Source organism: Tachypleus tridentatus, chromosome 1 (assembly GCF_004210375.1).
Source record: "Tachypleus tridentatus isolate NWPU-2018 chromosome 1, ASM421037v1, whole genome shotgun sequence".
In the NCBI taxonomy this organism is placed as follows: domain Eukaryota; kingdom Metazoa; phylum Arthropoda; class Merostomata; order Xiphosura; family Limulidae; genus Tachypleus; species Tachypleus tridentatus.
In genome coordinates, this window is record NC_134825.1 from 95,743,038 (window position 1) to 95,756,983 (window position 13,946).

Below are 13,946 nucleotides of genomic sequence, written 5' to 3' on the forward strand. Positions count from 1 at the left end.
GGAGGTGGTGGATAGCAATTTTCGAGCCTCAGGATAGGTTATGTTATGAATCATTTTCAAATGCTGCAACTCTTTTTCCTCCAACCATTTAGGGCAAGAACAAAAGTAGGACAGGTGAGAGCCATTACAATTGATGCAACGAGGATCCATTTCACACTCACAGGCATCATGGTCCTTGCCACTGAAACGAGCACACGTCAAGGAACCACAACATGATGTGTTCGAGTGACTGAACCGTTGACACTGAAAACATCGTAGAGGGTTTGGAATGTATGACTGTACTCTGCAATTACGATAACCTGCCTTGATGGTGGCAGGCGGATGTGGTGACATAAATGTCAGAATGAGGACATTGGTTGGCACCGTAATTCCATCTTTGCTAATGGAGATACGCCTCACTGCAGAAACTCCTTGGGTGGAGAAATCAGCAAGAATCTCTGACTTTGGGATATTCTTCAAACCCCTCTCAACAATAACTCCCCGTGATGAATTCAAAGTAGCATGAGGTTTAACCTCTACAGGTATATCCCCAATTGCCTATGAATGCAACAGGAGTTCACTGTGTTGAGATGTGGATGTTTCCACCAATATGTCACCACATGATGCTTTTTTACTGACTTTGGAAAGCCAGCAAGTTCCTCTAGTCCCTTCTGAATGAAAAAGGGAGACATTTGCCCTAAAGGTTTATCTGAAAGTGAGTGCAATATAAGAAAATGAGTACAGATGGTGAGGATTGCTGCTCAGAATTATCAAGATGTGGTTGTTTACCTATAGACTTTTTTTTCACTATTTTATTAAGATTTGTAATTAGAGTATCCATAATAAAGAAAGGAAAATTTCGGTGCCCACTGACCCCACCCCACCATGGAGCCCTACAATGTCAAAAAATGACACTGCAGCAACGCCAGGGTTTCTCAAACACCAGCATCAGATATAATGTTCACAACACCTGTTGAGAACATCCAACACTGGTACTTGGTTGACCCTAGCCCGAGTGGACCAGCCGATTGACCCAAAGGGGGGCTACCACCCCAAGGCCACCCGTCTACAGGAATTCAAGGCCAAAATGGTGTGTTAGGGCTTGACCCCTCACAACCCCCAGGATCCTCTCCTCCCCTTCATAGGTTGCCACACATGGCAAACATGTGGGTTGATGTTTAGATCCCAGAGGAGGTAAACTGAAAGAGCAGAACCTTCCCTGGGAGGTCCCCTCACCACGTACAGGAATCCACACCAAGGGGAATACTGTTCGAATGACCTCTGTTATATTGCCTTTTTTGTGTGTTTGTGAACTATTTACTGGTAAGTAATATTATTATTAGCTGAATAAGAGTTCTGACATAGTTTTTTTAAAAAAAAAACTCATTTAGGAACAATCTTACATATTATACTATAATATTCACTCAGCTATCATATCACAACACTAGACATGTTCATGCATTTTTAGTAAATGAGTAAGTTTTTATGCATTATGGTTGTGCTCAATAAAGAAAATACCGTATATTTAATTTTTTAACATTATAATTTGTATAAAGTACTCTCCTTGATGAATATGGTTAGCTGCATCTATTGGTAAGTTTCAAATACTATTTGATTGCAATTTTTTTAATGTTGTGGGCCATTTCATAATTATTTCCCATAAATAGGAAACTATTTTTTTATTGTTTCTGATAAGAAGCATTTTTAATCACTAGTTTTTAAAGTGATCAATTATTTTGTTCAAAAACGTTGTGCAAAACTGCTTAATAATTTTTACATATATTTTGTGCTTGCAGCTACCAAACATTCATAATGTCACAAGAGAAAAGGTGAAAAATTGACTCTGAATCTCGTGTCTTTAAAGAACATTGGAGGGTGGAATCTTTTTTTAACTGAAAACAACTACAAAGTATTGTGCATAATATATAGTGAAGCTATTGCAGTGCTAAAGGAATATGACATAAGTAGGCATTACCAAATGAAGCATTCATCTCACTATTCTCATCTAACAGGAAAGATTCATCATGAGAAATATGAAGCCTTGAAACAGAGTATTTTATCATAACAGTCGTTTTTCACTAGATAAATGCTAACAATGAAGCTGCAAGAGAAGCTAGTTTGAGAGCAGCTTATTTGTTAGCTATGAACGAAAAACTATTTACTATGTTACTATGTGACATTTGTTACATAGTTTACAGGAAACTATAACATGCATGAAGGAACTAATAATCAAATGTTTATGGCAGAAAAGGAAATATTCCCTTCAGCCTAGGACAAGCATGTCACGAAGCAAAATTAGTGTCCTTACACAGATTATTGTAACCACTCCTGATTTGCAACACATTGGAGAATTTATTAACTTGTTTAAACTACAGTGCTTCTAATGAGACAAAAATTTATGATATAGCTCTGTATATAATGTTATTAGGGTATGTGCTAATAAATATGCTAATTCATATTTGACCTTATTTATACATCAACTAATAAACATTTAGCTTACAGTGACATAAAATCAATTAGTTCATATTTGTCTTTCAGTATTGTAAAATCAAGTGTTCTAAGTATTATTTCATCACATTTAAACATCAACCAATTAGCTTACAGTAATATAAAAAGTCAAATTTGTCTTTCAGCCTTGCATAATCTAGAAATTTCTCTAAAACTTTGTTTCATAAAATCAAGAGTGTCACCAACAGAGCAGAAGAAAAATGAGTACATAACTAATATTACTTATAAGTAAATCCTTATATAAATCCTTATGTATGATATTTCTATTAATTAGTCTTAGTATAAATGTTTCTTGTCAAGAAATGGCATCAGACAAATAAAAACCAAAGGAATTGTGATGAAGAATGGCTTTTACACAAATTTTTATCTGATGAGGGAGGCTCTGTGTCAGAGGAACCAGAAGCTGAGGTAAATGGTGTTTTTCTTTCAATGATCCTGACAGAATTTACTTAAAAATTTAGATGGCCACAAAATACTGCATCTGCTTTTCTTTAATTTGTCTTGTGAAAATATTCCTGAATCATCCAGGTCAGGTAATGTATCACACCAAGCATCACCAATACCAAAGTCACTAAGATAAGAGAAATAGAAGAAGGGGAAGGGTTGAAGTTCCTTCCCAGAAGAAAAGGTCTCTTGCTTGTAATAATAACTGGACCAATATAAAGTTAAATGAAGAGAAGCAAACACAGATATCCATTTTTAACAAAGGTGAACCTGTTTGACAACAAACTAGTCAAGCAACTATTATTATTATTTTTTTTTTACAAAGGAAGTTTTGCAAATGATTGTAATAGAAACAAATTTAAATGCACATGATTAATTGGCATACCAGGGTGAACCCCCAAGAAAAATAAAGACCATAAAATAGACTGATATTACTGTTGAGAATATTTTAGCTTATTTTGGTCTTACTATAGCTATGGGTTTTAAGCTTTTTCCTTCTCTTTCTGACTACTGGTGTACTTTTCTTTCTTTCCATACTCCGTTGTTTAGTAATATCTTATGTAGAGACAAGTATTTGGGCTATTCATAACTACTAATATTTCAATATTAATACTAACACTCTTCCTAGAAATGATCATAATATAATAAACTTTTCAAAAGCAGACCTAGTATAGACTCCCTTCTGAAATCCTTTATGACCTCTGAGACTGTTGACAAGAACTTCCCAACAATTGTTGAGAAAAGACAAAGGAAAAGACGCAGACTGTATTTCTCAGTGAATAAGGGTAATGTAAACTGTGTTGTGAGACCCTTAATATGAGGCATTTTGATAAGTATCTCTTTGCATGTATAAAATTAAACTTCTGAATACAATATAAAAAAATCAGTAGATACAGTGTAAATACAATTTTGAAGTATGGATGAATAAAACACTTTTAAGCCAGTACGAAAAATGAGTTTCAAACAACAATGAAAAATAAAAGTACATTTTCATAAACAAAGAATGCGTACCAAAATTAGTCTACAAATATTTTGAAATTATCTCCTTATATACTATAAGGGTGAAATGCTGGTAACTGATAATTTTTAATGCAAATAGTACTTTAGTATGCACAATATCTACATCATTCCAAAATATCATTAACAATAAACTAAAAAAAAATTGTATTACTTGTACTAATGTTCTTATAATATTTCATGTCACATGTAAAAAAAAGCTTAAATGAATCTTGTAGGCATTTTCAAATTATATCAAAAAATATTTTACAACTGGTGAAAACAGCTTACAAGTTAAAGAAATGCACTTTAAGTTACATTAAAGTTTTAGTAATTTTTACTAAAGTCTTGTTGTTGCTTCTCTTGTAGATCATTCATTCTTTTAATGCCATAATTTCATTTTTTGAATATATATGAGGGTTACTAACATTCTATTCTAATATATGTCATTAGAACCAAATGTTCAAATTCAAAGATAGCCTATGAAAGTGCGAGTACCCATGGCAAAAAGTAATACTTCTGTTTTACTAACTTTTCAGTATTGGTCCTTTGAACTATCTTTGCAAAGTTAGACTTTAAAGATTTAAATCTAAAATCTCTAATAACAGCACCAAAAAAAGTTCCTTAAAAGATACTCACTCCTTTCAAAATAGAAACTGCATCCTTACTCAGCCATACAGGATACACAACATCCTCATGAAGAATAGAATCAAATAAATCATCTTCATTATCAGCCTCAAATGGAGGTTGACCTGCCATCATTTCATACATGAGAACACCCAGAGCCCACCAATCAACTGAAGCACCATATTCTAGTTCTTGAAGTATCTAAAACAGCATTAAAGCTATTTATGATTAATTGACAAATAAACAAAACTACACCAAGGTTAAGTCTCAAACAGAATTTGTTTTTTTAAATGCTATATAAGAAAAAAATTTCAGTCATTGTTTCAACCACAAGCTTTTTGGAGCTATTTGAATTTTCATACATACTAAACGTTTTGTTTCAATATCCAATTTAACTTACCACATAAAGTTTACTATCAGAATATTAACTTTATTAAGCAGAAAGCATTACATTTATGTATAAAATAATGAACATGATACATAAAGGCTTTCCAAACAGAATTTCAAAGACTACTTATACAAGTCAAATTTCCAGGATTCTCAAATCCGGTAAGGCAGGATTAACTTTCACATTCTTGCCATTTTTTTTTCCCCAAATATGCACCTCTAGAAACCATAGTAGCTTCAGGTTTGGTAAGTAACAATATTCAAAATAGCTGACAGGAAATATGAGCAAACTGATTACAATAATGACTTTGTTTGTACCTCTAATTTCTTAAAATGAACCAATAATTTTGATGGGTGGGATTACTGAAACTCAATTTTTCAGAACAGTGATTTGAAAATACCCATTTTCCCAAGATTTTCAGTATTGAGTTCTTTTAGATGCTATTTTCCAAATCTGCAAGGTTTTGTGCACACCTTGATAAGATAAATATTTTTCTTTTAAAGTTATGCTACTAAAATGCAAGTCAGAAAAAGTACCTTGAATTAAACAATTCCCCCATGAGATAAGCTTCAGAATAATTCTGTTGCAATTACTTTCACCAACTACAATAAGTGAACTCAATTCTTCCAGTGTGATTTATTGAAACACCATAAGCTATTATTTTGCACACATATATGCTAGTTGTTGCTTTTTATGTATTACAAATCTAACAAGTAACAAAGTAATGGAAAGTGTAATAAAGTAGTTAAATTGAATAAAAATATTCAAAGTCAGAAAAAAGATCCATAAATGCAAGGGGTTTTAAAGGGATTAGAAAGTGAAATAATCTCCAAATCTGAGAAAACTGTATCCTAATAATATTCAATCATACTATTACACTATGTAAATATTGATACCACCTTCTGAAACCTTTCATAGATAAAAATATAGGTTTATTCTAATTACGAGCTTGCACTACAGCTGAATGTGAGGTCAAAATAGTGGCAATTTTTCTTTCAATTGTTACAATTTTGAACTTTTCAGAACTACTCATTTCAATTTATAATAAGATAAACACTTATAAATAGAAAAAATTAAACTTTTTGTTTGTTTCAGCATATTGAAAATGACCAGACTGAATGAAAATTCATAAAGAGTACAGATAATGAGATATGTAATGAATAAACAATTGTTTATATATAACTGATAGATTCACAGAAAAATAGACAATGATTTATTTAGACTAACTTATTTATGTTTAAAACATAACTAAGTATATAATATTAACATATTTTCACAGATAGCAGGTGCAATTTATGGTTCTAACAAAAAAAAACATTATTACTTGAATTGTGACTGAAAAGAGATTACTAGCTGTATTTGATTAAAAAATGAAAACCAGAAGCTTAGTTCCAGTTAGTAATTTAACAACCATCAGCAAATATACTGATTAACAAATAAAATTCAACAGACAACTGGAAAGAGTTGTCATCAGCTACTGTAGTGACTTAATATCACAATCATAGTAAATCTACACTGCATAAAAGCTGCTACTGTTTTGTGTTGCATACAAAACATAGTTATCGATTAAAATCACCTGCAGTACCAGATTTTCAAGTCGGTTTAAAAACAATATTACAAGAAATTCTTTAAAAGTGGGATTCTCGATGATTTTAGACATAATGATATGGAAATACTTAAACACAGATGGTCCATCGAGTATTCATTTTCTTCTTGTCAATTTATGTAACTGCATTTGGTTATCATTCTTAAAGTAAGGCCTATTCTGTTGTGATGTTTTCAGGTAAATTGATATATCACATACTGAAGTATCACTAAGTATGTGGATGCCCTGCATGATTGATTATAGCATCAAACAGAAAAAGATGCCATACAAGTAAACATATTTTTCAAAGTAATGATGTTTACAAAATAACATTTGAAGAAAACATGTCAAAAAATGTGTTGCCCTGCAAGTAATCTGAAAATGCAGCATAAGTGAACATATTTTTTTTGTAAAGCAATAATGTTTATACACACAACAAATATATCTTAAGTAAACACTGAGAAACATGTCACAGAACAATTAACCTGTTGATGAATAACTGATGCTACCAAAGATCAAATAAATACAGAAGAATCATTTTGGACATAATTTCAGAGAAACATACCAAAGGACTTAAGTTATGTGTTCAGATTGAACAAAGAGATGTTCTTAGAGTTATAGGAGGTTACCAAAGCTATAAAATAAAAATGAGGAAATGTCTCATGAATGTTGAACTAAATAAGCAGACATCAGCAAGTTTGTAAGAAGATATACAAACTTAGATGTTGAACCTGAAGACCTGGATTAATGACACAATGCTACAATTGGACCATTGTTCTTGGATGGTGGAAGAAATACTTTACATGTTTAGAGAAGAGGTCATATGGTCACCAAGCTATGTTAAAAAGAGGATTAGTAATTAAGTGGAGAACTTAAGAGTTCATAAACAAAGTTTGACAGTTTAATGGTGTGTCTGAAAGTTTTTTTTTCATGAAACAAACTCAGAGCAATAGTATACAGGAAACCAGCTGCTTCTTTGAGTAGGCCAATAATCTCCCTTCTACTAATATAAAAGGGCTTGGAAAATATGCCTAGAGAACTAGTTAATCAGCTAAGTAATTCAGATAGCTTAGTATCTCAGTTAGAATCTCAAAGGAAGAACAGGAAGATGTCTTCATACCCAAGTTCTTTGTAATTAATGCCATTATTCCTTAACATCAGTCACTATGGTAATAGAAGTAACTGTCTATAATAAACCTTAGCAAGTTAAACTGTATATATGCAGTGTTAAATGTTTGAAAGTATAAAGTTTTATTAGATATCTTGGGTTCGAGTCTCTTTTGTTTGAAGTGTAAAGCCCCGAGTTAGTGCCTATGAGCTCCATTCACCATTACATCCTCACTTAAATATAAATTTTGCACATGAGAGCAGATAGTATTAGTTAAAGCTCCAACAGTTAAACTGCTTCAACCCACTCGGTCTGCCTGCAAGTCAGCCCATGACCCCATCATGTGACAATACATTTATGAATAGCAGCAGGGTTGAGAAGAAAACTTGACTCAGCTTTAGTCCCATGCAAAAAATAAAAAGACTGGACAAGGTTTGAGATTTAGATCAAGTGAAGAGAAAATGCAAAGTACATATACTTGCATAGACAGGACCATAGTCAGTAAATCTACCAGGTACTATTTAGTTCTATGGCTTATAACCTCTCAGGATTTTTTCTTTGCAGGAATAAAATGCAATGATCTCAAAATAATGAACCAAGACACCAAGTACACTTGGTTTCTTTGTCAAGTCAAAAGCATCATTTCATGACCCTCATTTGCTCAAAGAATTCCCTAGGCATCAGTTCAACCAGCAAAGAATATTATATTCAGTAACCTCTTTAAAACAGAAGCAAAATGTTACAGTAGGTACCTTCTCAAGCAAACATGTATTATCTACTATAAAAAACAAAGAAAAAAAAACTAGAACAAGACAACTTCAAGAATTTTCTGCACCATGTGTTTATCCTCAAACTGAATAGAAACTATACAAACAAAAACAAAAAAATATTAAAATTTTCTGTATAAATGAAAATAGGTAGAAAACATAATAACCCTGTACATCACACTTTTTCTTCTTTTTTTCTGTTTCAGCCATCTCTTGTGCAAGAAGCAGTGTTAGACCTGCTTTTATTATATGGTTTGACTTTTCAGTATCTAAATGCCTATGATCATTCCAACATCCAGCTGAATAGCCAAAAGCAACACTGAAGTTTCAACCCTTTTGATCAGATTATTGTCTGAGCCAATGCTGCTTACTGTCTGAACAAGAAACAATTCATCTTATACATGACTTCAATAATTATGTTTCACAATATTTAATTATTAAACTGTATTCGGATAAAACCACAATACATACTTGGGCTGATGATGGTTTCATTCAGAGGACTTAAAAGATCACAAGATCCACTAGGCTCATTAGCACTCATGTGCTTACCAGAAACTCAACCTCCTGATCTTGTCCATTATTTGCACATAATCTCCACCCAACCCTGACAGAGCAAGGCTACCCACTAAACCATTTGGTACAAGACATTTGCTGTGCAATCTCCAGCAAGTAGTCAAGCCCCATCTGGATTACAACAGTTTTCCAAAACATTTGCTTCAGCATCCTCTCCATTGCTATTCATCCTTAACCAACTGATACAATTACCACTATTGAGAACATTGTACATTTTGCTTTCAGAACACTGCTGACATTGTGTGTTGCCTCCACATGCTGAGCTATCAGTTGAAAACAATGATTCTGTCATTTTTGCTGTTTAGAAATATATGGTCAGTTCCTTTGCTAATACCCCACCAATCCACATGTGAAGCAAATATTTTGTTTTCCAATCCTATGTTATCCAAATTTTTATGTGATGTGTATCCCATGGGAGAATAATTCTGTGGCATGAATTTCATGTACAGACCTAGACAGCTCTACCCATTTACTTGAAACTACTGAGGCTGCATCACAGTGTAATAATTTGTGGGTGGCTGATTAATCTTCAGTCTAGGTCTAGCCCAGTGATGAAGAATTTCCACTCCAGCTGCTGACACAAGCTTCTTCCTCTTTCAACAGTCTGTTCAAATTATGTCACAACAAAAATTTCCCCATGAGAGTAAAGATGTCCCCTCATTCCACAGTGCTGTTATATCAATAAATTATCATAAAGACTATCTTCCTAATCTGCAAAGGCTATTATTCAGTATGCCCTTCCATGCTGTTAGTGCAGATCATGTGTGTAGGTGGCTAGTCCCTTGGTGCCAATTCACTTGCAATCATTGAACTTAGTCCAATACATTGCCTGATTCTTCTCCTGTGTGAATTTGTGGCACACTGTCTCCAAAGCCTCCTACTGCTTCTTATCTAAGTATTCCATGGTATTAAGGATCACTGTCAAGTATTAAATTGCTTATTCTTAAATCCATTTATTCCATGTAATCACTTGCCTGAAATGATAAAAAAAAATTATCCTAGGTCATCTTTTGCCATATCTTTAAACCTTTAGGGCATTATCCATTTGCCTTTTCTCACAGAGACCTGTGTAGCTAGACTAAGTCTCACCATTAAGGAATACTAACCAATGCCAGGTGGAGGTGTTTCAGATAATCTCTGTTTTGGAGAGAAACTGCTGACAACACAAGATGAGAGTACAGTCCTTGATCCTGGGCTATAAGCTACTTAGAGTGGCATGGTGTACAGCCCTGCAAGACCTCAGGTATCACCAGTGGCACATATAGTCTCTTCCTACTGGTTATCGATAGTCTGAACTAGAAATGAAGCTGCAATGGTATGAATGATAATAGCCTAGTAATCATGTAGAGACTTTTCCACTTTGTGTCACTTTCACAAATATTCCATTCTCAATTCAGAAGCATTTCATAAAACTTTTTAACTTATTTCAAAGAGGGTGTGTACGTTACACTGACCTTGTAATTGCCAAGTGACTATTAGAGTTTCCGTACTATAACTCTTAGTAATAGTATGTGTATCTTCATGAAATTTGGTAAGTTTTCAATGAACATTACAAGTCTTTTTAATACAAAAAATAAACAGCTTTTTCAGTGAAGTATTTTTACTAAAGATTTGCCCATGAATACATGGGCTGCTGAATGCAAAGTGATTTTGAGGTTAAGAATAAAAATACTTTTCTTTCTTTGAAAATGTCATAGAATATCATTATATAATCTCTAAAACCTCCTACATAATCAAATTTTTTTTCTGTCATTTTCTCTATTCTAACTCTATCGGATTTGGTCACTTTGTCCAGCCTTTAACCACTGCATAATGTAACAGGACACCTTCACCTTTTGACCCTTGTTCCCTGAGAGCATTTACTGGCTGAAACATATAGGCATCATCCACTTGATCAATACAGATTATTACAGTTAACAACCCATTCAATGCAGATATGTGATGCTGCTATAGTATCTCAGACAATATAAGTATTCAGTGATGTTGAGAAAACCCACTTGTAGAGAAAAATATATATGTAAAAACCGCTCGTTATTTATGCAAAACTGCAAATTAAGTAGATACACACACAAAAAAACTAAATTCCTACATAACTAAAAGAAGGTGAAAGGTATGATATGCTGGAATATCACACTGTGATTATTAAATATATAGCTTTTAGGATATAACTACTTGAAATGCAAATATAATTACAGTGTCATACAATAGCTACCTACAATAGATGTTCCAAATGTTGAACTGATAGAAGTAAGGCAGCCAGTCAAAAGCACCCACCTCCAACTCTTGGAATATTCTAATCCCATTGTGAAATTTGGCCATCACTCTTATAATGCACTCACAACCCTAAAGTACAAGGCATGATTTTGTAGCAATGGGACACAAACTGTGAATCATCAGATGCATGGTCCAGTATGTTACTCACTAGGCCATGTATGTCCTTCCACAGAGTAACCATAGTTTGTTTTTGATCCATGTAAATCCTTAAGAAATACTATGATTTTTGTTAAACACATTATTTGTTCCTCTAGTGGTAATTTCACATACTGAAAAAGGTCTGACAAGCTATTTGTAAAAGAATGCAAAAAATCAGTTTTTTTATACAAATTATTTTCTAATATGAAACTACTCTTTCCTTCTTAAAAAATGCATATTCTGAACCTGATGAACTTTCTTTTAACATATAATTAAAGCTACATTTTATATCTCTTATGCAGCTTTAAAAAAAGTTTACATTGAGCCAACAGAATGTGTGATAGAAGTTAGTTGCATTCTTTTTCATAACCTGTAATTACTTTAATTCCTTACTTTTGCTTTACCTGTTGATATTTCATTAACTGATGTAGTTTCTATCTCAAACCTCCTTAAAATGGTCTTCTATTTAATAAACAGAGTAAAAAAAAAGTGCTATATTTTAAAACAGAGCTGACACGTTTCTTTCCTTTCTGATATTGCTAAAGATGCAATATAAAACTATGAAAAAAATACTATGCTAACAAGGTCCAATAGAACCTAAAGTTACAAGATACTTAATGTTTAGAATTTAACCTTTATTGTGAGGTGTTCTGGTTTATAACTGTAAGATTTCTTTCACACATTAACATTTTCTTGCACGGAAAATGTATTTCTGATAGGTATTTCACTCCAACAAAGCTAGATTGTTCTTCCTTCCATGCATTGTTAAAAACATTTTCATGCTCAGCACACCAGTCTAAATACTTAGAACTGTCACACCACTATTGAATGCGTACGTATCGTGTGAATACTCTCCACCAATAGTACTGCACTGTCTATATTGGTGCAGCAAGCTCACTCTGCTAATTCCACTCAATCCTCACTTTTGAGAATTGACAGGTTCTAAGAGAATAACACCAACAGTGAGAAGGAATAGTGAAAAATATATTTTAGTGTAAGAAACTGCTAACTTTCAAAAGTCTTACCTCCTCTCACACAAAGCTAGAATCCAACATTGCAAAGGAAGGATGGTGTTGGCACACAACACTGAAACCAAACAGAAAGCAGCTGCCCAGAAGAAACAGGTGTGCTCTAAGATTAACTGAAGCACACATGGGGCACTGCATTACTTATGAAACAGGTATGCCCTTTGCTCTGGAAGAAGGAAATGAACTTGATACATGTGGGATAAAAGATGATGTACATCAGTATAATTTCTTCTGAGAAGTGCAATTCAGAGTGAAAAAACAATCTGATTTAGCTATGTATATATAAAACAAGAAAACTGTTTCAGACAACAGCCCTTCATTAGTTTACTAGTGACGATACGTATTACAAAACCTCAACTCCTACTTGGCAAAGAGAGATTGAGAATCAATCAAATAAAAATGAATAACGAGCAACATAAACATCATGACTAGGCCAGGTGGGCCATGTTACACATACACATGAACCACAACCTTGAGTAAATGGTACCAAAAGACAGGCAACCAGAGTTACAAAGAAAAAGTTAGCATTCAGCCAAAACTTGACAAACTCCCAAAACCACCATGAGAATAAGAAGTACAATATAATTCGACATTATGTGGTCATACCACTGCCTCAACTCAACCATTAGAAAAGGGCAACATCTGAGAAGAAAACTTAACTCACCCAACCATAAATGCAGGAAAGAGACATCCTGTGTCTAGAATTATGAGAAGGATATGGAACAATTACTCAACTGAAGGAATAGTATACGTACATACTTTTGTTGGTATTATAAGGCAGAAGAAGGCTAACCAAACTCAACCATGGGAGTAAGGGGAAGAATCACCTGCAACCAAAATTAATGAGAAGTGGAGCTTCTACCACTCATGGCTGTAGGAACAAGGTGGTGTTATCTCGAACCTAGTATTACAAGTACTACCATGCTCCAACCAACACCCATCCACCAGAGAATAAATTCAGAAAAAGTGAATATATGGTACATTAAAAAGATACAATGCACTCAGTCCACCACCCCAGCAACTGGAAACTGAGAAATGGTAAAGAACTCCCTTGCTCCATTAAGAGAAAAATGGGGAAAGTAAATGCTGTGGGAAGTCCAGAAGAAAGTGATACAGATAAAATGCAACAGGTCTCTATAATTCCCTATTCTGAAAAGCAGACCATCCACAATGTATTTAATTGAAGAGTCAGCAAGGACAGGCAGACATCTCCTCTACTTTGCTTATTATAAAATATATTAGTGACAGTCCATGTTGAGAAATGTGTGTATAGTATTAGTGGCAGTAAAAAAGACAGTCTCTGAAAAGAAAACAGAAGTTAAATGAGGTGATAAGACTTCCCCCCAGTCAAAGGGAGATGGACATGTGTAAAATCACCATGGGATAGAAATGATATCCACTGGAGTCAGAATGTGCAAATGATGAGTGACAAAAATATTAGTAGTAGTCCATATTCCAGCCTGTACAATCTTTTCCAACAGAATGCAAAAAGCAAGCAGTCAAAGACAATATGATATGATAAAAATAAACA

At 33.7% G+C, this 13,946-nt stretch overlaps 1 protein-coding gene across 20 annotated transcripts in view; it reads right to left on the reverse strand.

The window, feature by feature from the left end:
• LOC143256111 (calcium-independent protein kinase C-like) overlaps positions 1-13,946 on the reverse strand; it is a 95,450-nt gene that overhangs the window by 21,110 nt on the left and 60,394 nt on the right. For 15 of the 20 annotated variants that reach the window (XR_013031162.1, XR_013031152.1, XM_076512871.1 and 12 more), the window contains one exon: positions 4,567-4,755. Coding sequence is in view for 15 of the 20 variants with exons in the window: in XM_076512871.1 (XP_076368986.1) it covers positions 4,567-4,755 (189 nt within the window). In the remaining 5 variants the exon portion in view is untranslated. Of the gene's footprint in view, positions 1-4,566; positions 4,756-11,187; positions 11,538-13,946 lie in introns of those variants that run through there. The other 5 variants (XR_013031187.1, XR_013031194.1, XR_013031188.1 and 2 more) reach the window with 5 other exon arrangements.